This window comes from Rhinopithecus bieti, unplaced genomic scaffold (assembly GCF_001698545.2).
Source record: "Rhinopithecus bieti isolate Rb0 unplaced genomic scaffold, ASM169854v2 scaffold_34521, whole genome shotgun sequence".
NCBI classification, from domain to species: Eukaryota; Metazoa; Chordata; class Mammalia; order Primates; family Cercopithecidae; genus Rhinopithecus; species Rhinopithecus bieti.
Window position 1 is genome coordinate 576,408 of NW_016814732.1, and position 25,257 is coordinate 601,664.

The 25,257-nt window shown below is 36.6% G+C and overlaps 1 protein-coding gene across 1 annotated transcript in view; it reads left to right on the top strand.

Moving 5' to 3' along the window:
• Positions 1-25,257, top strand: part of YIPF7 (Yip1 domain family member 7) — a 56,505-nt gene that overhangs the window by 9,623 nt on the left and 21,625 nt on the right. The window contains exon 2 of the mRNA XM_017851846.1: positions 18,108-18,224. Within this exon, the coding sequence (XP_017707335.1) occupies positions 18,109-18,224 (116 nt within the window). The 5' untranslated portion in view covers position 18,108. The remainder of the gene's footprint in view (positions 1-18,107; positions 18,225-25,257) is intronic.

Below are 25,257 nucleotides of genomic sequence, written 5' to 3' on the forward strand. Positions count from 1 at the left end.
CCCGGCTAGTTTTTTGTATTTTTTAGTAGAGACGGGGTTTCACCGTGTTAGCCAGGATGGTCTCGATCTCCTGACCTCGTGATCCGCCCATCTCGGCCTCCCAAAGTGCTGGGATTACAGGCTTGAGCCACCGCGCCCGGCGAGAAATAAACACTTTTAATCTTGCATTAGGAATATGAAAAAAAAAGAGAACTTTTTTTTAGGCCTAAAAGGATTTATTCAAAAGAATCCCTACAAAATCCAGTAGATTCGAGTTTGCAATAAAATGTCTTAGCAGAAATTTTTGGCACATTTAGGCAATATATCAAGCAGCTTTGCAACACAGATAATGTCTCCCCATCAGAAGCTTCTGCTGTGGCCATGTTAAAAATATAAATATTTTAGGTACACTTATAGTATTTGAAATATTTCAGCAGGTATGGGGGTGTCCTTATATACCATATAGTCCAGAAATATAATTTTATGCTTAGAAAACTGACATGCAGAGAAATTAAGTAAATTGCCATAGGTCACAGAGCGGGAAGAAGAGAACTTATGTTGTAACAGAAATACAATGCTAGCCTACAAGTTTACAGGAAGCTATTATTAGGGAAATCTCTGTGACAAAACTTGATGGCTCTCTTAGGGGAAAAATTTGATGATGTTTTCCCCTTGGAAAAAGATGAGCTGGAGGCCCTCTGGTACCATGTTAAGTTTTATTCTATGAATGTAATGTCTCCCATTTTCCTTCTTTGTCATAATAGATGATTTAGGGAGAAATAGCATGAGCATAATACATCAAGAGAAGATGTAAGAATGGCTACAGGTTTGTCTTGTAAGGTAAATTATCCAGTTTTCTTAGAAAATGAAAATTGCACCGTATTAATGATATATGTGAGGATAAGTTCTTATATGTTTAATTAGTATTTTAAAAGATTTTGATGTGAACACATATTTAAGTGTGTCGTTTTACTAACAAGTTATTGTATTAGTTATCTACTACTACAGAACAGCACACATTTTTTATCTTATAGTTTCTTTGGGTCAGGAAACTGGGTATGGCTGAACTGGGTTCTCTGCTATGCAACCTATCACAAGGCTGCAATTGAGATATCATACAAAGATCAACAGTCTCATATGAAGACATAACTGAGAAAGGACCCTTTTCCATGCTCATTCAGTGATTTGGGGCTGTATTCAGATCTTGTGGTCTGATGGACTGAGGACCTCTTTTTCTACCCATCCATGAGAAATGGGGTGGGTAGAAAGTGAGGCCTCCCTGATTTCCATGCTCCCTGGGTCTCACCCATACTTTAGCTTGCCTCATCAAAGTGTGCAAGCCAAAAAGGCAATAGAGTCTGCTTGCAATATAGAAGTCATAATATTTTTCACTTAATCACAGAAATGACATTCCATTATCTTTTCCGTATTTTATTGGTTAGAATCAAGTAATCAAGACTATGCTCAAGGGGAGGGGATAACACAAGAGCATGAATATCAGGATGCTGGGATTATTGGTGACCACATCAGAAGCTGCCTATCACAGTTAGAAAACAACCTTTCCAATGAGGACTGTCAGTAAAACTATTAATATTATTATATGAAAACCACAGTGCGATATCCACAGTCTAAAAACATGCTCAGCAATAGATTTTTATATAGAAACATTGATGCAATAGAAAGAAAAAAATATTTTAAGCTAGTTTTGGTATATTTAAAGCTACATAACATACTTAGGCAATAAAACAATGCCAGAAACTGTTTGTAACCCAAAACTTCTGATTTCCCCAGCCAAAAACAATCAAACATACGTAATAATATAATTTGAAATACATGTTTTTAATATAAATATTTGTCTTTAATATATAGTATGCAATTTAATTTATCAGTTTTATTAATTGCTGTGATTTATCACTGTTTTTAGTTCCACAATATGTATATGTGTGTGTGTGTATACACACCCAATTAAAACAAGCTCATGTAAGTCATAAAGATCATTATATCATTTGATACATTTTACATCATTTGATAAATATATTTAAAATAGTCCTGAAAATCAATTCTGCCGCATGAATTTGAGAATATATGTCTTATTAGTCTCATTTTTTGAATGTCTGCTGTGAACATAATACTGTATATTTTATTTATCATTTAATCAATTTATTCATTAATCAGAAGAGAAATAGATTTATATGTATATCTTATTCTTAATAAACTGCTAGTTCTAAATGACTATGAAAAGAGCAAATATATTGATGGGGTTTTGCTATGTTATATGATACTTTCAAGTATATTACACTGATAAAATATTAAGAAAGCCTCTTACACAGAGATTTTATTATAAATAGATACACATTAATTTTGTTAAGGTAACAAAAAAGTGAGGTTAAAAAAAGTCTCGTTTGGGCATTCATTAATTCACCAAACCTTTATTGAACATTTATTGCATCTCAGGAACCGTGCTAGATGCTATGAAGAATATATGAATGCAGTTAAACTCTCAAGTGAATCACCAGAATAGAATGTAAGCCTTGTATATAATTATAGTAGATGGTAAGTGATGGCAACAATGAGATATCTAAAAGAAAGATTTTCAACTTAAAGCAGTGATTGCCTATGATATAATTGGACTATTATATATGATGTGCTGTGTTTCACCCCAACTAGTTCTAACCAGCTGAAGCTTTTAAGCAATCATGAACATTGAACATTCACAAACCATGGCTGATAAATGAATGTAAACTTTGAGTGACTCCAGGACATTGGACCATTACTGAACACAATTGAAGACTCTTTTTTTTTTAATTTCAAAACTTTTAATTGCTCAAAACAGCACAAAATGACATCGCACTGTGGTAATATTGAGTCACAGGGGTTACTCTACAATAGTGAACGTTGTACTCTTCTCAGAAACGAGAAATCAAAGGGCACGCGGGAGAGGAGATGGGGTAAAACAACAGGACCAGGTGAGTGGGCATCAAGGTGAGTAAATGTGACATTTTCCACAGCGAAATATACTATAATACGACAAATCAGAGGCCCTGGATGACACAGCCTGCTGCATCTCCAGGCAGAGTTTAGGTGCTGAAAAGATTGGCTGCTTGGTTCAAATCCTTCTGACTTTCTCACAAGCCTTGCTCCTTGCCGGAAGCTCGGGGTGTGGGGCAGAAAGCTCCAAGCAGGTTCCCCCAACCCCGGAGCCTGGCCTGGGTTACTTGCTGCACATTCACTCAGCAGGTGCTGCTACTGGTGGCCTGCTCCATTGCCTAGCCTCACTTGTGGGTGACATTACACAGTCGCCCTCCTGGGCTGCCAAGGACAGGTTCTCCTCCATTCTCCACTCTTTCCATGACAATTTGTGGGAGGCGGCACAGTGGCTGCACAGAAAGCAGCAGCCCTGTGTGGGAGGCAGCAGCGGTGGTGTTGAGGGAGGCGGGGTAGGGACAGCTGTGAAGCCAGGACAAGGAGTCCCCAGCCCACCCTCAAATCTCCCTCAAGCTGTACCCTATAGGTGCGGAGTGATTGCCCATGAGGAATGAGCTGTCCTTCCTTCTAGCGGCCTGAGGACAGGCAAAGGGGCAGAGGACAGGAACAAGCAAAAGGAAGTTGGCCTGGGAGGCAAACAGCAGGCCTCACATGGCAGATTCCACACCTCTCCTGCCATGACTGGCCCCAGCTTTTCCTCCAGGAAGATTCCTGCCAAGAATTAGCCAAGGAGAAAAAAGACACACACACACACACACACACACACACACGCACAGAAAAAAAGATTATAGATTCTGTACACAGGTAACAAAAAAGAGACAAAACCTCACATGCTAAAATTACAATGAAAGTGTGAACTTCACTCTTTCTTAACAGGTGAACAATGGGGCTTGTTTTAACTAACCTTGGGCAGACTTATGGACTGGCAGTACTATCCAGAACACAAATATCAAGTATTCATTAGCATAACCATCACAAACTCTCACCACATCCCTATTGCATAGTGCTCCCTAAAATTTTTCCCTCAGAAAACTACTCCTTGAATTTCTTCTCTGGTGTGTGTTCTCTTGCCTGGCAAATCAATAAACTCTGTGCTCACTTTGATGGTCACAATAGTGGTTCTGGTCTTTCCTTTATTATCAGATGCCAAAACACCCATCTGAATTTTAGCAATTAGAGCAACTACATTAATCACTTAAAACGTAAAATCTATAGGAGATGAGTACGAGAATATCCAAAACCACTTCAAGGAAAAAGAATAACGTATAGTAGTTTCCCTCTTACATGTGGTTTCTCTTTCCAAGTGTTGTAGTCCATTTTTGTCACTATGAAGGAATAGCTGAGGTTGGGTAATTTATAAAGAAAATAGTTTTATTTGGCTCACCGTTCTGCATGCTCTGCAAGTAGCACAGCACCAGCATGTATGTCAGATGAGAGCTTCAGGCTGCTTTTGTTCATGGCAGAAGGCAAAGGGGAACTGGTGTGTGTAGATCATATGGCAAGAGAGGAAGCAAGAGAGAGTGGGGAGGAAGGTGCCAGGCTCTTTTTCACAATCAGTTCTCACAGGAATTAATAGATCAAGAACTTATTACTGTAAGGATAGCACTAAGCAGTTCATGAGAGATCCACCCCAGAACCCAAACACTTCCCAGTAGGCCCCACCTCCAACATTGTGATCACATTTCGAATGAGGTTTGAAGGATCAAATATCCAAACCATTAGCAAGCATACAATTTTAGTTACCAGTGGTCAACTGTGTTCCAAAAGCATTAAATGGAAAATTACAGAAATAAAAAGTTCATAAGTTGTAAGTTGAGTGTCATTCTGAGTAGCATGATGACGTCTTGCCCTGTCTTGTTCTGTCCTTCTTCTGCTCCACTCTGCCCAGGACATGAATCATCCCTTTGTCCAAAGTATCCACACCATGTATGCTCTTTGCCCATTAGTCACTTAAGCAGCCTTCTTGGTTATCAAATCAACTAAAAGAAGGGTGATTACAATACAATAAGATATTTTGAGGGAAAGAGAGACCACATTTACGTAACTGCTATTACAGCATATCGTTATAATTGTTCTGTTTTATTGTTAGTCTCTTACTGTACCTACTTTTTTTTCTGTACAATTTTTATTTTAGACTATTTCATGTAAATTTCTTTTTTTTATTATTATTATACTTTAAGTTCTAGGGTACATGTGCATAATGTGCAGGTTTGTTACATATGTATACTTGTGCCATGTTGGTGTGCTGCACCCGTCAACTCGTCAGCACCCATCAACTCGTCATTTACATCAGGTATCACTCCCAATGCAATCCCTCCCCTCTCCCCCCTCCCCTCTCCACATAATAGGCCCTGGTGTGTGTTGTTCCGCTTCCCGAGTCCAAGTGATCTCATTGTTCAGTTCCCACCTATGAGTGAGAACATGCGGTGTTTGGTTTTCTGTTCTTGCAATAGTTTGCTGAGAATGATGGTTTCCAGCTGCATCCATGTCCCTACAAAGGACACAAACTCATCCTTCTTTATGGCTGCATAGTATTCCATGGTGTATATGTGCCACATTTTCTTAATCCAGTCTGTCACTGATGGACATTTGGGTTGATTCCAAGTCTTTGCTATTGTGAATAGTGCCACAATAAACATACGTGTGCATGTGTCTTTATAGCAGCATGATTTATANACTCGTCATTTACATCAGGTATCACTCCCAATGCAATCCCTCCCCTCTCCCCCCTCCCCTCTCCACATAATAGGCCCTGGTGTGTGTTGTACCGCTTCCCGAGTCCAAGTGATCTCATTGTTCAGTTCCCACCTATGAGTGAGAACATGCGGTGTTTGGTTTTCTGTTCTTGCAATAGTTTGCTGAGAATGATGGTTTCCAGCTGCATCCATGTCCCTACAAAGGACACAAACTCATCCTTCTTTATGGCTGCATAGTATTCCATGGTGTATATGTGCCACATTTTCTTAATCCAGTCTGTCACTGATGGACATTTTGGTTGATTCCAAGTCTTTGCTATTGTGAATAGTGCCACAATGAACATACGTGTGCATGTGTCTTTATAGCAGCATGATTTATACATTAAGCTTTATCACAAGTATGTATGTATAGGAAGAAACAGTATATATAGGGTTCCATACGATCTGTGTTTTCTTAGGCACCCACTAGGGGTCTTGTAATATATCCCGTAGGGATAAGGGGTACTGCTGTACAGAACAGCACAACAGTTGGTTTAATGTAACAAATGGTTTCAATATAACTAAAGAAAAACACATGTTAGTCAGAAGGAAGATAACTCAGAAACAAACAAGGAAGAAAGAGCATTGAAGAGAAAAAGGCTGACAATACCTCTATAGGATTCAAAGTTGTGAGTGCCTTGAACCAAGAACTCTATCTGCTGGCTAGAGATGGTGACAGATAAAAACCAATTAACTTGGTAAATAAAGACCAAGTCCCCATTCTCTGATTCCGCCTCGCTAAGTAATATTTCTGTAATCTTTTGTCTTCCACGTGGGTTTATCTGCAACACTTTTGGTCGAATGTACATTTTTATGTTAGGAATTTGAAGATTTAAGTCCAATAACTCTCACCTCCCAATGAATGATGTCTCCTCCCTGGTGGGAAACATATAGGATTAATAAATTATGCTGCTTTTTATTGTTGTTAAGAAGATGACATAAAGAGACCTGTGTACCCTTTACAAGTGACAACAAATGCATGTTGCAACAAATGGAACCTGTAGTACCTGCAAACTTTGTGTAAGAAATTTTACTACTTACAAATCTTACCAGCTTCTATTCAAAGAACAGAGATGCTCAGTCAATTCGCTGCCTCCCTATTTGAATTTCTTATGAATCAATTTATAATTCACTTCGCCACAAATGTTTCTTCCCAAGATAGGCCTTTTTCTACTTTAGACCCCCTGTGTGGTTCTTGTGGGATGTTAATATTTCTAAAACCCTTATTGTTTAACTGAGAGGGTTCACAAGACGTGCCCATGAGATACTTAGAAGCCCTACTAAGTATACCCTTACATCTGTCTGAAGTCTTAACAAATAGTTTACAGTCACAACCTTGAGTTTATCTCCGAGCCCATACTTTAATGGTGGCATCCTAAGTTTTATCTTTGTGCTGAAGCTACTTTCTACTTTGAGAATTTTTGCTAAGAGAGACTAAGGTTGGAAAACTATTTTGTTTTCAAATCCAGCAAGTCCTGGCCCTTTGAAATTTCCTCTAAATTCCATTTAGAATCTTAACAGTTCCTGCTTTAGTTTTTGTAGTTCAGTCTCTTTATATGTTCTTATAGCTTGCTGCAAGAAACTGTTTGGCATATTCTGTATTTTGTCTGTAAAGCTCTGCTGTCTATTTTTCACATTAACCTGGGCACCAGTATTGCCAAACTTTTTGGTACTACATAAAATAAGTCTCAATTTTTTTCATCCTACAAAACGTATTTTCACTCTCCTTCAAATCCTCACCCTGGGACCCTTTGAGCTTCCACTAATAGTCTCCTTGAGGCACTTCCATCTTTTTCCTACTACTTGGTCTCAGAGCCAATGTAACATTTTCAAAATCCAATTCAATTCACCAAATGTGTTCTAGTTATTTATTGCTATATCACAAACCACTCCAAAATTTAGTGACTCAAAACAATCATTCCTTTTGTGCATTCATCTGCAATTTGGGAAAGCCTGGCAGGAATGACTTGTTTCTGTGATGTCTGTAGCCTCCCCTGGGATGACTCGACCAGCTGGGAACGTGAAAATCAGGCATCTCTTTCTCTCTCATCTTGTAGTCAGTCTCTCCATGTGGTCTCCCCATTAAGCCTCTTCAGCATCACAAACTCAGGTACTTATTACATGGCAGTCAGACTCGAAGAACAAGTGTTCCAAGGGATCCAGACAAAATCTAAATGGCTTCTTATCCAACCTTGAAAGTCTGAGAACATTGCTTCCTCCACATTTTATTGGTCAACCAAGTCACTAAGGCCAGCCTATATTCAAGGTGAAGGAAATTACATCCCTTCTTAAAAAAGAGTGTCAAAGAATTTGTAGCTATATTTAATATGCCTTGAAATGCAAAGTGTTCAATTGCATAGGTGTATCATGATTTAATTAACTAGTCCTCTGATACTAGACATGCAGGTCACTGTAATTTTTTTTTTTTTTTTTTTTGAGACGGAGTCTTGCTCTGTCGCCCAAGCTGGAGTACAGTGGTGTGATCTTGGTTCACTGCAAGCTCTGCCTCCCGGGTTCACGCCATTCTCCTGCCTCAGCCTCCTGAGTAGCTGGGACTACAAGCGCCCGCCACCACGCCTGGCTAATTTTTTTGTATTTCTAGTAGAGACAGGGTTTCAACGTGTTAGCTAGGATGATCTTGATCTCCTGACCTCATGATCTGTCCACCTCGGCCTCCCAAAGTCCTGGGATTACAAGCGTGAGCCACCGCAGCCGGCCAAGATTTTGTTTTAATGTATATCACTGAATAAGTCTTTAGGATAAGTTATTTTTGCTAATAAGATTTGCTATAAAATTTGCTAAATCAAGGGAATATAGATGTTTCATAGTGCTTTTTAACGCTTACCCGCTAAAGATTTTTTAAAATAATATATACTAAAATAAACTTTATATGAGATTTTTGGTTGTCTTCAGCCTTACTAACACTAGATATTTTTATTTTGTTTTTTCTTTGCTAACTCGATAGGTCAAACATTATGTCTTATTTTAGTTTAAAATTATTAACAGTGAGTTTAAATGCTTTCCACAGGTTTTTCCATTATGAATTGGTCATTTCTTTGCTCTTCGTTTTCTTTTTCATTTTAATTTTTTTGCCCTTTTATTTTGAATTAAGAGATAATATCTTAAGTGTAGTCTCTATAGCCCTGATCCAATTGTCAGCACTATCATTTATACTCTCTATCATTTGCACTATTTTACTAGATTTTTTTGCAGTGCTTCCTAAACTAACACGTCTTTGTTTCCTACTCTTCTCTGACTGACTTTGAAGCCATGTGTGCATATTGTAAGGTCAAGCTTAAGTTAAAAAAATATAATTTATAACTACATTTAATGCACACTTGCAAACCACAGTACCCTGTGGCTCTGTAAAAGGGAAGCAATGAAAATGGGTGCTGCTTTCAACATCTTCATGTGATGGGTTCCCGGTCTTCCTCATGATCCAGCCAACTCTGCAGATAAAAAGCCAGGCAAACAGGGAGAGTACAGTAATTGTGTAGACTAAATACTAGTAATGATTAGTATATTTCATATTTTTATATAGAAATAAATATAAATAATAGTGATATGGTTTGGCTGACTCCTCATCCAAATCTCATCTTGAATTGTAGCTCCCATAATTCCCACATTTTGTGGGAGGGACCCGGTGGGAGATGATTGAAGATATTCGAATCATGGAGGCAGTGTCTCCCATACTGTTCTTGTGGTAGTGAATAAATCTCACAAGATCCAATGGTTTTATAAGGGGTTCCCCTTTTGTTTGATTCTTATTCTCCTATCTGCTGCCATATAAAATGTGCCTCTCACCTTCCACCATGATTTTTCTTTATAAATTACCCAGTCTCGAGTATGCCTTTATCAGCAGCATGAAAACTGCTAACACACATAGTCTACTATTGTTTTCTGTCTCCATTGGATCGTCTTGCACAGTTTCACATCAGAATTTTGGGTGAAAGTAGTGTGATACATGAAAAGCTTCATTCCCCTAATATATATTGTCATTGGGTGCTTCTTGTCTCTGATCTTGTAACAACAGGGTGGTGGAAAGACTATAGTTCCCAGGATGCATAGAACCATTATTACTGTCTTAGTCTATTCAGGCTTCTATACAAAAGTGACATAGACAGAGTGGCTTGTCAACAGTGGAAATTTATTTTTCTTAGTTCTGGAGGCTGCAAGCTGAGATCAGGGTGCCAACATAGTGGAATTCTGATGCGGGCCCTCTTCCAGGTTGCAGACTGCTGAGTTCTTATTGTATCCTCACATATTGGAAAGAAACAGAGCTAGCTCTCTGGCCTCTTCTTATAAGATTACTAATCTCATTCATGAGGGCTCCATCCTCATAACTTAGTAACCTCCCAAAGAGTCCACCTCCAGATACCATCACAATGGGTTTAGATTTCAGCATATGGATTTGGCAGGGGGTCGGTGGGAGGACATAAACATTCAGTCTATAACACTTTTAAAATTTTATTTATTTATTTTTATAAAGATGGGTCTCACTATATTGCCCAGACTAGTCTCAAACTCCTGGGCTCAAGTGATCCTCCCACCTCAGCCTCTCAAAGTGCTAGGATTACAGGTATGAGCCACCGCACCCAGCCAGTTCATAACAATTAATGAGAACTTCCACCCCAATCCCACTAAGCCGCAACTTCCTTTCACCATATATCCTGAGAGTGGTCCTCCCTTCTCCCAGGAGTGACTTTCTCCAAATATATATCAGACCATAAGACCAGGTGTCAGGATTATTTCTCTGGCACTTAGAAAAGCAGCGTTGTTACAGTAGGGGGATGGCTGTTTATTTTTCTATTTATTACAAAGCCTGAATCTCTGAGGGTCTCAGGAATCTTCTTCCTTTCATATGAATGAGCTGTCCTGGTGCATGATAGAAAGACTGTGATGGTCTAAAATCATTTTTTTTCACTACATGCTCATCAACCTTAACACAGATATTTTACCCAGGCTCTGGCAAGAGGTTGACTCTGAGCATTAGTTTTTCACATTGTGGTATGTTTATCCTTTTATAAACCTTCATATGTCATTTTGCTGGGATTGTGAGACAACTTTCTGGCCTAGTGACACTTTAAACCAGAGAGTCAACTATGAATTTTTTAAAAGAAGATTCAATTGTATTTAAAACATTATTTTTCATGCTATACGCTACTTTCCCTAGCTCAGGTTTATGTATGAAACATAAATACTGCAAGGCAGAGAGTTGTCCTTTAAAGAACTCCCTATATAGAGGCAATGTTTGGGTAAATGTTCAAATTAAGTTAAAATTCTAAGCTGTGAACCATTAGTTTCTACTATCGAAAGAAGGTAGAGATACTCTTTATGAAGTAGAATTTGTATATTGACAATTACATTAAAAACATACTATATCTGGTCATTTTTCTCAAACTATCTTAACAACTCTCACCTGCTGATCATAATAAAGTGTTCACTATAAACTTGGAATACTTTGACAAAAATCTTAATAATGGTGCAATTGCATAGGCCATGAAATAGCAATGTTGTCATAAAAAACATAATTACGACAGAACATTGTGAAGAATTTCACCTTTCTTTGCTAAAGGAAATATGGTCAACATAAACATATGTCCTTACTGAGCAGTACCTAAAGGATTTTAGTCAAAATAGTAAGTAATACTTGGACAATAAAGTCAATTTTTACTTTTCTTATTAGAATTTTTTTTAATTGTAAAATAAGACATGAATGCTAAGGAAATGTTGAATCTCTAATTGAAGTCTCTCTATAAGAGAGAACATTTGCAATTGTCCAGCCTCCTATCTTCTTTTGGTAAAATAACTATTCAGATTTATGTTATATAAAAGTAGAAAAAAAGATGTGTTGAAAGATTGTAAATAATGAACACAGAGTAAATGTGGGTGCTTGCTGTTGATCCAGTTTCATCATCACCTAGAAATATAATCATAACAGGTCACATTTATTGACAATTCACTACTTGCCAGCTACTGTACTCAATTGTTCTTTTGCAAAATTATGTCTAATCCTTATATTTTGTACTGAAGTTTATATGCACACATAAAAGTTATATATTCATTCATTAATAATCTTGATATATTGTGAAACATGAAAAAATAGAAATAAGTGGATGAGATAAAGATGAAATAAACAGTACCTAAGAGGTAAGAATAAGTTTTATTCCCTTTTACTGATGAAGGAACTAAGAATCTATGTGGTTAGATAACTTGTGGGAGAATGTATATGGGAAAGACTTCCTATGAAAATTAATTACATAAATTTGCTAAATGGATGTAAATTTGACTTCTTATTATGTATTTAAATGACTATTATAGTAATATGGTTACTAAGAATGTACAACTCAACCACTGCTCATATCAACTTTCATAATCTCAGGTGTAAATTATATTTTTGCTAACAAAACATATTGCCAAACTAAAAACTTAATAAGAGTTCAGCAATAAGTCTGCTAGAATGCAGTGTTTTCCATAAAGACAAATAAAGTCTTTACAGGAAAAAAAGTGGAAATTAAGAAGAAATAACCAAATTGAAAGTCAAAGATAATTATGATAGTATTAATGAAGCAAAATCCTTTAATTTTCTTTTCTTTGCTTGCTATAGAACATATTCAGCTCTTTAAAATTCATGCAGTGCAACAGAATTTTATGCCTATTTTCATGTGTCTCTGTAATATTCAGTGCTGTAGTTTCAGGCTTATAAAATAGAAGCAGCACAGTCTTTAAAAGGCAGATGATCAGGAACAAATCTTATGTGGTACTAACAAAAAGAGCATTTAGAGAACACTGATAAAATGCATTAAAATAAATAATGGAAAATAGAATGCATTGTATTCTTCTCTGAATTAATGCAGATGTGCATTAAATTGCAATACAGATTGCCAGAATAAAGTAATTACATGATAAACACTGGTAACTAACAACCTGTTTCTTTGTCAGCAGAGATAGAAAATGATGACATATTTTTCTTTTGGTTTATTGGCAACTCTATTCAGCTGAAAATATTTGGGGTAGAAGGATATAAATAAACATCATTTAGTGTTCCTAAATAGGTACATTCATAACACGAGAGTTCTGGGCGGGCACTCATACATAGTATTTTTGGAGAAACAGAGTAATCAAAGAAAACTGGGCGAGTGAGAGAACTGATGCTTCAGACTAGGTTCTTTCACATCCTAGGTGTGTGACTTTGCACAAATCACTTTGCTTCTCTGAGCCTCCATTTTTATATCAGAGTACTGCAGTGATGAATGTCACAATTTTGCATTATACTTAGATTGATAGACATCAACTAAAATATGGGATTCTGAGTATGCAGTATTAATAATAGTGATCATTCATCCATACATCAAATCATTCATTGTTTAACTTAACACAATATGTATGCATAACTGTCAGGTATATGGCAAATTGTTGTCGGTATATCTGTTGAGCAACTCACAGCCTCTGCAACACGTGACAGATCACCAGAGAGAGGCTGAGAAACTATGGATGGAAATTCTTATTGATTCCTACTGCTAATTGCAGTTAGCAACCATAGAAGAATCTTTCCTGATTTTGGCAAGTCGTTAAAGGTGTATTTTTACAGTCTTTTTAAGTGAACTTTGTTATCTCCTACCTATCTGCTACTATAAAAGTGATATTTCACTTTTTAAATAATTACAAAGAGAATTATAAGTGGGAGAAAATGGTGACTTCAACCAGGCTGGTAGCAAAGGAGATGGAGGAAATTAGTTAGTGAGGAATAAATTTAAGAGACAGAATTGATAGAATTTGTTGAAAAATTAGATGATTTCTGATTTGAGTGTGTGCTTTGTGATGTCATTTCTTGAAACACAGAAGACAGTGTTGGATTGGGAAGGGTAGAGACTTTAAGAATCTAGTTTGGATTCTGTTAAGTTTGAAATGTCTATCAAGTAGTCTGATGCTGAGAAGAAAGGTCAAGGATACATATGTAACTTTGGGAACTGTCTATATACAGATAATATATAAAGCCCTGGGAATAGATAGCATCAGCTTAGGAGAGAATTCTGAGAGAGAACTGAGGGAGGGAAGGAAAGGATGGAGGTAAGGAGAGAGCGGGGAGAGAAAAGAAAATGAGAAGGAAGGAAAAGAATGGTTATGAGTAGAACATGGGGCTTTTCTTACATCAGATGAGAAACTTTATTCACATAATGCAGTCTTTTTGGTCATGCAGGACACAGAAACAATTACTGAAACAGATGAGTTAAAATAATTGATGACACTGTGACTATATGTAATATCAATCTACACTCTGTTCTTCAACATGTACTACAGCAATCAGATAATTCATTAATGGAAAAAACTCACTTAAATGTATATTTTATAGATACTCAGTGTTATATCCATAAGAATAGCTTTAAAATATTCTTGCATATGCATTAATGGTCCATTAATGCAGTTCTAAAGAGACTGAAGTCATTTTGTCTTCAATGTTTCATGGTTTATAATTCACTTGAGGCTGAGATTAACTTTTTTATATGCCATTTTCAGTCCATATATTTCTGCAATTCATTTAATCGAGCCAGGTTTTTATGAAGGAAACTGTTGAAAAGTACAACATCACAAAATAAGTTTGAAATGTATCTAAATGGACTAAGATAAAAAATATTACCTTTGGTAGGCTTTTCGTGGAATTTATATGTCAAAAAAAAAAAAAAAAGAAAAAGAATGTACCATAAATCTCTGCTGTTTCGTAAGGGACCTATTTTCTCAGATAAAGAACTTTGAAAGAAGGAATAGAAAAGATGATAATCAAAATTTGGCCACTATATAACAATGTGGCCTTTTCCTATGGCATTATGCATTAGAATGGAAAAATTGACAGAGTTATAAAAATCATCCTCAGTAATTGCCTTTTCTTTCTTCCTCTGATTCAATAGAAGTTGAATCCTATTAAGTCTTTCCAAATATCTTCTGTATTTGTTCAGTACTCTACCTATACGTTGGACCTTTCTCAGTTTATATAACTCATCATCATTTTCCTGCACTGAATTTTCTTTTTACTGATATTACTGCTTCAGTATTGACCCCTGTAATTCATCTTTTCCTCAGTTGCCATGACTTTTGTACCAGTTCTCCTTCCACTGCAACCCTAGTTCAGGCCACTCACATCTCATGCCTGTGTTATTGTAACATTCTCTTCCTAACCAGTCTCCCTCTTCCACTTGTGAGTAATAAGAGTATCGTCACATTTTATACAACCCTAGAATGACATTTCATTTCAGTTATAGTAACCTTTAGGCTCTTTACCATGGCCTGCAGGCTCCTTTTTGATCTGGCCTCTGTTCATATCTCTGACCTCATCTCCTTCAACATTTCTCTAATTCAAAAATCCCTAGAAATATTGGCTTTTTTTTCTAAACCAGAAACCACAAAACTCCTTGCCAGCTGAAAGTCTTTGCCTGAAATGTTCTTCATGTAGTCTTTAAAGTGACTTCTTCATTATCATCCATCAGATCTCTATCCGAATGACCCTCTTAAGAAGCCTTCACTGAGTATTCAAATCCTCTGCCCTTTGCACGCTCCATCTTAATAGCATATTCTATTGTTTAATTCCTGAAATTATCTTGGATACTGTGACTTCTAAACTCAGTTAGGTTTCAAACATTGGCTTTTTCAGCTACTAGCTAATGGCCTTGGGAAAATTATTCAATCTCCATTTCTTTTTATGTAAAATGGAATAATAATACCTTATCAGGTTGTTACAAGAATTAAATGACTTAAAGTCTGTAGAACAATGCCCAGTTAATCATTATTATTAGGTGTAGGTGTAGCAAAATCAGTACTAAGATGTAACTCTTAGTTTGCCTGTTTCTGAATCCCTGGTATCTAGAACAGAGTCTGGAACTCAACAGTACTCCCTTGATAAATGTGTGAACAATTGTTGCCTGACTAGTAATGTAGGAAGGGCAGCTGTGATTAAAGATATTCAAATTCCAAATGCTTTTAAACAATGTGGAAAGAAATTACTTCAGCTTTCTGCCATTGGCTCCAGTTGAAGATTTCTAAGTGCCAAATTATCTGCCTTTGGACATAAAATTTCAGTTACTGAGATTCAGATGCATGGAAAGTTTTAAGTCCTAAAAAAGAGAATCAGCATGAAGCAAACCACAGGGGAACTTGACTTCCAACCATGTGATTAATATTAGGGATGAGAACACCAGATCTAGATAGAATTGATAGTATTAGCCAGGTTAACTGGGTCAGAACCAGAGAGCAGGCTCCCAGCAGTGACCCAGTGATACAGAGAAGGGCCAACTCAGGGAGTTTCCTGGGGTGGGGATGGGCCTAATACCTTCCAGTAGTTAGAATTGGCTCGAAAATGTGCAGAACCTGTCCGTCAAGTAAGAAGCATTAGATCCCATTAGCATATCCATCTTGGCCTCTGCTGGAAAAGTAGGAAGCAGGAAAAAAGTCAGAGGTAGACCATAATTAGTTTTCATAAATATTGCTCATATAAACAGAACAGCTCTGATTTAGATAAAATTGACCACAACTCATTTTCATTTTGGTGCTGAGATCTTCACGATAAGATCATGTGCCATATTTTGATTTTTACTGCATATTATTAGGAAATCCATGAAACGGAAGGGATATTGAGGCCTCTTTTTAACTGCTTGCCTCAAATAAATGATCTTACCTCAGAGTTTAATAGACATGTACACAAGGAAACTGTATCTATCATTCCACAGTTTCCATATTATCAAATTATATGTCTGTACACTGTTCACTGTGTTTGTAAACCATAATAAGTGTTATAAGATACTGTATTTGGCTTTTGGCAGACTTTTTTATTTTTGGCTGTAGCATCTGCTCAGGATGTCAGAGTACAAATTTAGAAAGGTGTATATATAGCCAGCATGTCATCTTTTCACCAACAGATTTGCTTTAAATTTCTCACGCAAAGCTACTTTTACTGGAGGATCTTTCCATAAAAAATAAATAAGAGGTATGTGACTAATCCTTCTAAAAGACTTGGCATTTCAATAAAATACAAAGCTCAGTTAGGTAAGGACTGTAGTACCAATAGTCATATTACATAAAGCTTTGCATGTTATGAAAATTTAGTGTATTCTCAATAAATTACTCTCTTTGCTTTATAATAACATATTTTCATGTGTTGAGAAAGTTATGCTATTACATTTTAAGTTCTTTAACTTATAAGTTGTTAAAAGATTTATCACTAAGTCCTGATTTTAGTTTACATAATTCATAGCTACTTTTATACACATTACTAATGTAAAACCTTGATTTATTGCATCAGATGTATGAATCACTGGATCTAATTCTAGAGAAGCTTTTTGTGTTTTTATTGAACTGAGCAAATTTAATGTATTTGACAATTGTTACTTGAATATTTCTGATTAACGATACCCTTAGAGTTGAGGCTGTTTATGCGATTTCATTTGAGATTTCTTATAAGTAGTATTCCACATATTATTATAAGTATATGGATTACTCCTGGTGATTTTAAATCCACTCTTTTAAAATAAGAAGGTTTTCAAAGAAAAATAAAGAATTAAATGTTGAGTTGAGTAACCACATTTGTCCAGTTGAAAAGAGTCTCTTCTCTATTCTCTACTTTTTATACAAAGAGCCACTATTACCTCTCTTAGGTCCTCTTCTCCTATACCTCTTCCTTCTCTCAGTACTTTGTTTTTCCCTCTTGTATTCCTGGCCATTAGGTCTAAATTCAAAACAATCACTCCTCTTTACTCCCAGAAGTGAGTGGAAACTATAGAGAGAGTATATAGAAAAGACTTCCCTTAGCAGGATTGAGTCTTTTCCTTTTTGACTCAGCCAGAAGCCCAGGTGCAGTGTCCAGAGCAAAAGAAAAAGGAAAATAATCCAAACACTTTTTAAGAATTGCCAAGTAGAACAAGGAAATAGGTTTGTAGGGTTTTGGTTTTGCTTTGGGAAGGAGTATTATTATCAGCCATTTGCAGATAATAATCCTTTCTACGTGTGTGTGTGTGTGTGTGTGTGTGTATGTGTGTGTGTACTTAAAGTGAAAAACACATCATTTTAGGGAAATCCTTCTAGATGTGTCCTAAGTTTTAAGCTTTTTCTCTTAAATTGCTAAGAATAAGATATTTGGAGAAGATTAGTTCTTTCAGATCAATTAAAGTCAACATATTAAAAGCCACAGTCCAGGGTGTGAAAACTTCAGACAAAGTAATTGAAGATAACACATTTTGTAAATAACTTTCTAGCATATATTTCTATACCCTTCCCCCAATACCTTATTGACCCCATTCAAAGGACATCTTGTTTTCTGATAGGAATCCAGCCATAACCACATTGTCAGTTGAGCTTTGTAAATATCTCAAACTAAGTTTTATTGACTCATGAACTTATTAAAAACATACTCTTATGTTTCAGGATGTCAAACTTGGCACAATTTGACTCTGATTTTTACCAATCTAATTTTACTATTGATAACCAGGAGCACAGTGGTGATGACTCTAATGCCTATGGAAATCTTTATGAATCTAGAAAGTAAGTACTTAATACTTAATATTGTTCTTTTTCTCTTTTTTGACAGTCTCACTCTGTCACCCAATGAGTTAATTTATATAGTTCAGAACAGTTCCTAACATATAGTAAAAACTCAATATATTGTAGTTATTATGAAATTTGAAGAGTCTGACCCTTCTTGCCATCTAACCTAGACCCACAACAAAATATCCAAGAAAGCAACTAATAAACAAAATATCTACAGTATACCTAAGTGACTTTAGGTAACAAAGTGTCAATTGCTTTTGTAAGTCTGGAGTCAGTGGTACAATCTTGGTTCACTGCCGTCTCTGCCTCCTGGGTTCAAGCGATTCTTGTGCCTCAGCATCCCATGTAGCTAGGATTATAGGTGTGTGCCACCTCTAATATAAAGTGCTTGGATTATAGGTGTGAGCCACCGTAGTAGGCTGTATTGTTCTTATTTTAAGAAGTCTTAATATTATGACTGGGATTTCTAGAGAGGGAGGTTTCCTTGGGAAAAACCAGCGTTTGCCTCAACATATCTCAGTAAATTGCCCAAGAAGAAATGTCAGGAAAGGGCAGAGAAATTAATCAAGTTCTCCATGAATCCCCTTTATCACCTCAGCCTAAGCCAAGTGAATGGCTTGTCTCCTCTTTTCAAACTATCACTTAACAGGGAACTGGGATACAGGCACTGGGCAAACAGAAAGCATTTTCCTTTTGCCTAATATTTTCCAGGACACTTCTTGTGAAACATATTTCATTTAATTTAATAAACATTTATTGAGATTCTGCTTGTGTTTCAGAAATTAAGAAGGGCACTGCACATCCAGATATAATGATGAAATTCGTAGTTTTTTCTCTTGTGCAATTTAATATTTTTATGTTGAAGAATTGGGTGATTAAATATGCAATTAAATTATGAAAAATACCATGATGGAATCAAGGTAAACATGTCAAAATATGATAGCTATTTGAGGTAAAAATTCAACTTGAGTTGAAAATGAAACAAAATGATTAAGAATTTGATAGTAGCAAAATATGGCATTTAGAGTAAGAAGAATTTGGTTCAAATTCTGGCTGTGGCATTTTTTGTCTGTGATATTGGGATGACTTAACTTCTCTGATTGTCTTAATCTGAAAAATAAGGATATTAATAATACCTGCTTAATGGAATTGTTATTAAAAATTGTGATAATGTGTAGGAAAGTGTGTATTAAAGTAAAACCACTATATATTATTTATTCATATAAATATGACTTACAAAAGCAATTGACACTTTGTTACCTAAAGTCACCTAAGTATATTGTATTTTGTTAAATAGTTGATTTCTTGGAAATTTTTTGGGTCTAGGTTAGAGGGCAAGAAGAGTCAGGCTGTTCAACTTTCATAATAACCACAATATATTGAGTTTTTATTATATGTTAGGAACAGTTCTGAAATTATATAAATTAACTCATTGGATCCTCAATTATATACAGTAACTCATTGGAGCACCATATGAGTTAGGCACTACAGGTTGAACAAATCCAAACCCAAATCCAAAATCAAAAACCTGAAATGTCCTTAAATCCAAAACTTTTTGAACACTGACATGTACTCAAAGGAAATGCTCAGTGGAGCATTTCAGATTTTAATTTTCAGATTAAGGATTCTCAACCAGTATGTATTCTGTAAATATTCAAAATCCATAAAATCTGAAATCTAAATCAGTCTAGTCCCAAGCATTTCAGATAAAGGATACTCAACTTGCGCTATCACCCCCATTTTGCACGAGAAGACAGACACAGAGAAATAAAGAGACTTTCTCAAGGTTACACATCTAGTAAGAAATGGGGTTAGGATTTTAGCTCAAGGTTGTTTGATTAGGGCTATAACTAGTGTGAGCATATGACATTATAAAATAAAGACTTTTTAAAGTGTAAAATTAGTGCTATTATAATAATGTTGGGATAATAGGAATAAACTGTACCATAAATTAGGATGTGTGGTATATTTCAAATGTATTAATTTTTGAAGCTTTGTTATACACACACACACCTTAAAAGCTCCAGATAGAAAGATGTAAAGACAGAATAAATGTAACAGACAGTGGGGAGTCTTTTGTTCCCCCTCTGCCCAGGAAAAAAAATTGACTCTCTTTTTACTGACTGATCACTCCTACAGGTATAAGCAAATAGATGCTCTTTCAAGATAGGGAAAGGTATTGAGATATAATTTTCTTAGGCTGGAAAAGTTGAATATCTGGAATTGCATCTAATTCACACTCCTATGCTATCCTGTGTAGCACTAGTCAGGCTGCCTTTTATGATTTACACTTTGGAAGGTGGAAAAAAAACAGGGAAATGTTTGAGGTACAGGGAGTAGTTTGAGCGCTAAGGTACACTAAGGTGGTCACTCTAAATTTGCAATCCACAATGAAAGCTATCTACTAGGCTTTTTAAGCTCTATTCTGTTTTGTAGAAAGGAACTAGTTGCCTTAAACCTTCTGTTTCTTTTCTCTACTCTCTTTTCCAGATAAGATTAGCATTTGGGTAGCGTTGATATTTTCAGATTAAATTAAACTAAAATGTACAATGAGAGAGAAAAAACTTTCTCCCTAAGCAAGGACTCATGGACCACAGCTTTATCCACCCACCCCACACACTCTAATTTTCTTTTTCCATTTGACTAAACATCTCCTAGAAATCAAAATGACAAAGAAATAGAAATTAATGTAGCCAGACGAGGAAAGCTCATAATTTTACGGTACCAGGTTGATGGCCTACCCTGCTTCAGATGCTTAGCATTTAAATCCGAGTCCTGATTTGGATGCAGCAACATTTAAATTCCTATTCACACTGTACATCTCAGGAATTAGGAAAGGGCATAGTAGCTGTGGTAGTTTTATGAGGTACATAAAACATGGAGTCAGGTCAGTGATTTACTATGTACGTCAAAGGAAATCCAGAGATTTGATCTTTTATGCATACCATGAATAGTTCAATTAAAATATACCCCAAATCAGAACAAGATGATGATCATTCTGGCAAAAGATGTAGCAATCTAGAGAATAGCTATAATCAGTCATTCAGCTTCTGTTTCTCTGTCTCTGTCTTTGCCTCTCTCTTTCACTCTCTCTCTTCCTTACCCTGTTCACAGAATATGAGAGCTTGTTTTAAAAGTCTGTTTGGCTCAATAGTGTACGATCTGAAAGCTGGGTGACTGTGCTCACTAAGACAGTGAAGATATTTATGTTTAAAAACAAGTTTTCTTATTTTAGAATGAACAGTAGAATCGTTATCTTTTTAAAAACATAATTATTCTGTCATTCAGGTAGGGATAATTTCCAACCATCTATAACTAGTTACTCAGGCTATATTTTTCCACCTTTTGAAATGTGAAATCTATTCATATTATTTGGAAAAAAGAAATAGATACTGTTGCAGAAGGGTGTAAACAACTGGAAAAATCCCTTTGAGTGGTTTGGTAGGACTTTAACAGATAAATAATCATCATCTTTTCTGAATCCTCAGACCTGATCTTCTAGTATTTCAAACACGGTTAAGGCATCACTGTGCACCCAGCTGGACCAACCAGAGTCTAGGAATGTTGTGGAAGCCAACTCTCCCAGCTACCACTGCCTAACTCATGCTACCACCAGATTCATCCTATTTGATAAGGTCTTACCAAGGGCACTTAAATTGCCTAAGTTTACAGGCTTCATTGGAAATTCACATAGATAAGTTACACAAATATGGTTTTGAATCAGCTATGTTTAACTACTTAATTCAGTGTTACCTCCGGAATTAATAAACACCAAAAAGTTGCGAGCTGTTCTTGTTAAACATTTTCCCTGACTCCACCAACATCTCTGCTTTTAGAAAACTATCTGATATCTAATTGTATCCAGTATAGAATTTGGAAAATATAGAAACATATGAATAAAATATTAAAATCACCTCAAATCTTGTCTCCAAGACATGACTATTATTAACAATTTGGTGTACTTCCTTGCTGCCTTTATTCTATTTTCCTACGAATGTGTATATTTTTATGTATATATATATATTTAAAATAAAATACTATTTTCAATGAATGTATATGTATTTATGAGTACTTATACATGAAATTTGCTGATTGTTCTAAAGGAACCCTACAGTCACTTTTCTCTGTAGTTTGAAGTGATTTTTAAAGGAAGAGGAGGTGTTTACTAACAAAGCTAAAGTTTAAATTCAACAAGCCAGAGTTCAGTGTTTCTTTTGATCTAATTCAGTTAACATTTATTTTATCTGTAATAATGTGCTGAATTTGAAATTATCACAATTTCAGTATTTATCTTTCAATAGAACTAAAGGTGTAATACAGGAGAAGAGTTACATTTTCTTGGCATATTCTGCAAAAGACTTATTGTGAGTGAGGTACAAATATATAACTTTAACATCTTAAATATTGAGCATATTAATCTGACTAATTACATTACCTCTAATAGGTTAATCATCAAGGATTATAAACTTAATAGAGCAAATAGTGAAATGTCCAGATCCATTATCTCAGAGACTTTTTTCATGAAAGGATATTGTAGGCTTGAAAGATGTCTCTAAGAATATATGAAAACTCATTGGTGTAGCCATTCAGAGTTAGTGGCACTTAGTAAAAAAAGGAGAATACCAGAAGACATAGGGGACTAAATGTAAATTCATAATATGTGCTTAAAATTAAGGTTGTTCATAGAAATTTTTGGGAAAAAAACCTCTAAAACTTAAGAATTGGGTTATTTACTATATCAGGCCATTGCCACACTGCTATAAAGAAATTCTTGAGACTGGGTTAAAGCAAAGAGGTTTAATTGGCTCATAGTCCCACAGGCTGTAGAGGAAGCATGGTCACAGCTGCTTCTGGGGAGGCCTCAGGGAGCTTTTACTCATGGCAGAGTGCAAAGCAGGAGCAGGAATCTCACATGGCAGAAGCAGGACCAAGAGAGAGCGAGGAGGTGCTGCACATCTTTAAACAACCAGATATGATAACTTTATCACGAGAACAGCACTGGGAGATGGTGCTAAACCATCTATGAGAAACCACCTCCATGATCCAATCACCTCCCACTAGGCCCCACCTCCAGCTGGGAATTTCATTTCAACATGAGATTTGGTTGGGAACACAGATCCAGACCATATCCTTCTACCACTGGACCCTCCCAAATCTCATCTCCTACATGTCAAAGTTCAAATTAACCCTTCCCAACAGTTCCCCAAAGTCTTAACTCACTCCAGCATTAACTCAAAAGTCCAAGTCCAAAGTCTAACCTGAAGACTAGTCCCTTCTGCCTATGATCCTATAAAATCAAAAACAAATTAGTGACTTCCAAGATATAATGGAGGTGTAGGCATTGGTGTAGGCATTCTAAAAGGGATAAATTGGCCAGAAAAAAAAGGGAATGCCCCGTGCAAGTTTAAAACCTAGCAGTGCAGTCATTAATCTTAAAGCAAATTTGTCCAACCCACAGCCCACAGGCTGTGTGCAGCCCATGGTAGCTTTAATGTGGCCCAACACAAATTCATAAACTTTTTTAAAACATTATGAGATACTTTTGCAGATTTTTTTCTTTAGCTCATCTGCTATCGTTAGTGTTAGTATATTTTATGTGTGGCCCAACACAATTCTTTTTTTTCCAGTGTGGCCCAGAGAAGCCAAAAGATTGGACACCCCTGTCTTAAAGCTTCAAAATAATTTCATTTGACTTCATGTCCCACATCCGGGTAACAATGATGCAAGAGGTGGGCTCCCAAGGTCTTGAACAACTCCACCCTGTAGCTTTGCAGGGTGCAGCCCCTGTAGCTGCTCTCAAGTACTGGTGATGAATGCCTGAGACTTTTCTAGATGCAGGTTGCAAGCTTCTTGGGGATCTGCCATTCTGGGGTCTGGATGATGATGGCCCTCTTCTCACACCTGCACTGTGAGGGACTCTGTGTGGAGACTCTGTGTGGGGGTTTCAACCCCTCCTTTTCATTCCACACTTTCCTAGTAGAGGTGTTCCATGAGGGCTCCATGTCTGCAGCAGGCTTCTGCCTGGACATCCAGGCTTTTCCATAAATCCTCTGGAATCTAGGTGGAGGCTTCCAAGCCTCAACTCTTGCACTCTGTGCACCTGCAGGCTTTACACTATGTGGAAGCCACCAAGACTTATGGCTTGCATCCTCTGAAGCAGTGAGCTGTAACTGGGCTCATTTTGCCCCAAGGCTGGAGCTGGAGTGGCCAGAATGCAGGGAGCAATGTCCTGAGGCTATGAAGGGAAGTGGGGTCCTGGGCCTGGCCTACAAAACCATTCTTCCCTCCTAGGCCTCTGAGCCTGTGATGGGAGGGACTGACACAAAGGTCACTTAAAGGCCTTTGAGTCCTTTTCCTGTTTTCTTGGCTAATGGCACATGGCTCCTTTTTTTCACTTATGCAATTTTTTGCAGACTGCTTGAATTCTTCCCTTGAAAATGTGCTTTTGTTTTCTACCATTTGGCCATTCTGCAAATCTTCCTAACTTTTACACTCTGCTTCCTTTTTAAATATAATTTCAAGTTTCAGATCATTTCTTTGCTCATACATATAAACATAGGTTGTTAGAAGCAGCCAGGTCACATCTTGAATGCTTTACTGCTTAGAAATTTCTCCACTAGATGCCCTAAACCATCATTCTCACATTTAAAGTTTCACACATCCCTAGAGAAGGGGCACAATGCACCCAGGCTCTTTGCTAAACTATAGCAAAAGTGACTTTTACTCCAGTTCCCACTAAGTTTCTCATCTCCCTCTGAGATCTCAGTCTAGACTTCGTTGTCCATATCACTGTCAGCATTTTGGTCATAACAATTTAATGATTCTTTAGGAAGTTCCAAATTTTTCCTCATCTTCCTGTCTTCTTCTGAGCCCTCCACAGTCTTCCAACATCTACCTGTTACCCAGTTCCAAGGCCACTTCCATATTTTCAGGTATCTTTAAAGCAAAGCCCCCACTCCTCAGTACCAATTTCTTGTATTAGGCCATTCTTGCACTACTATTAAGGAATACCTGAGACTGGATAATT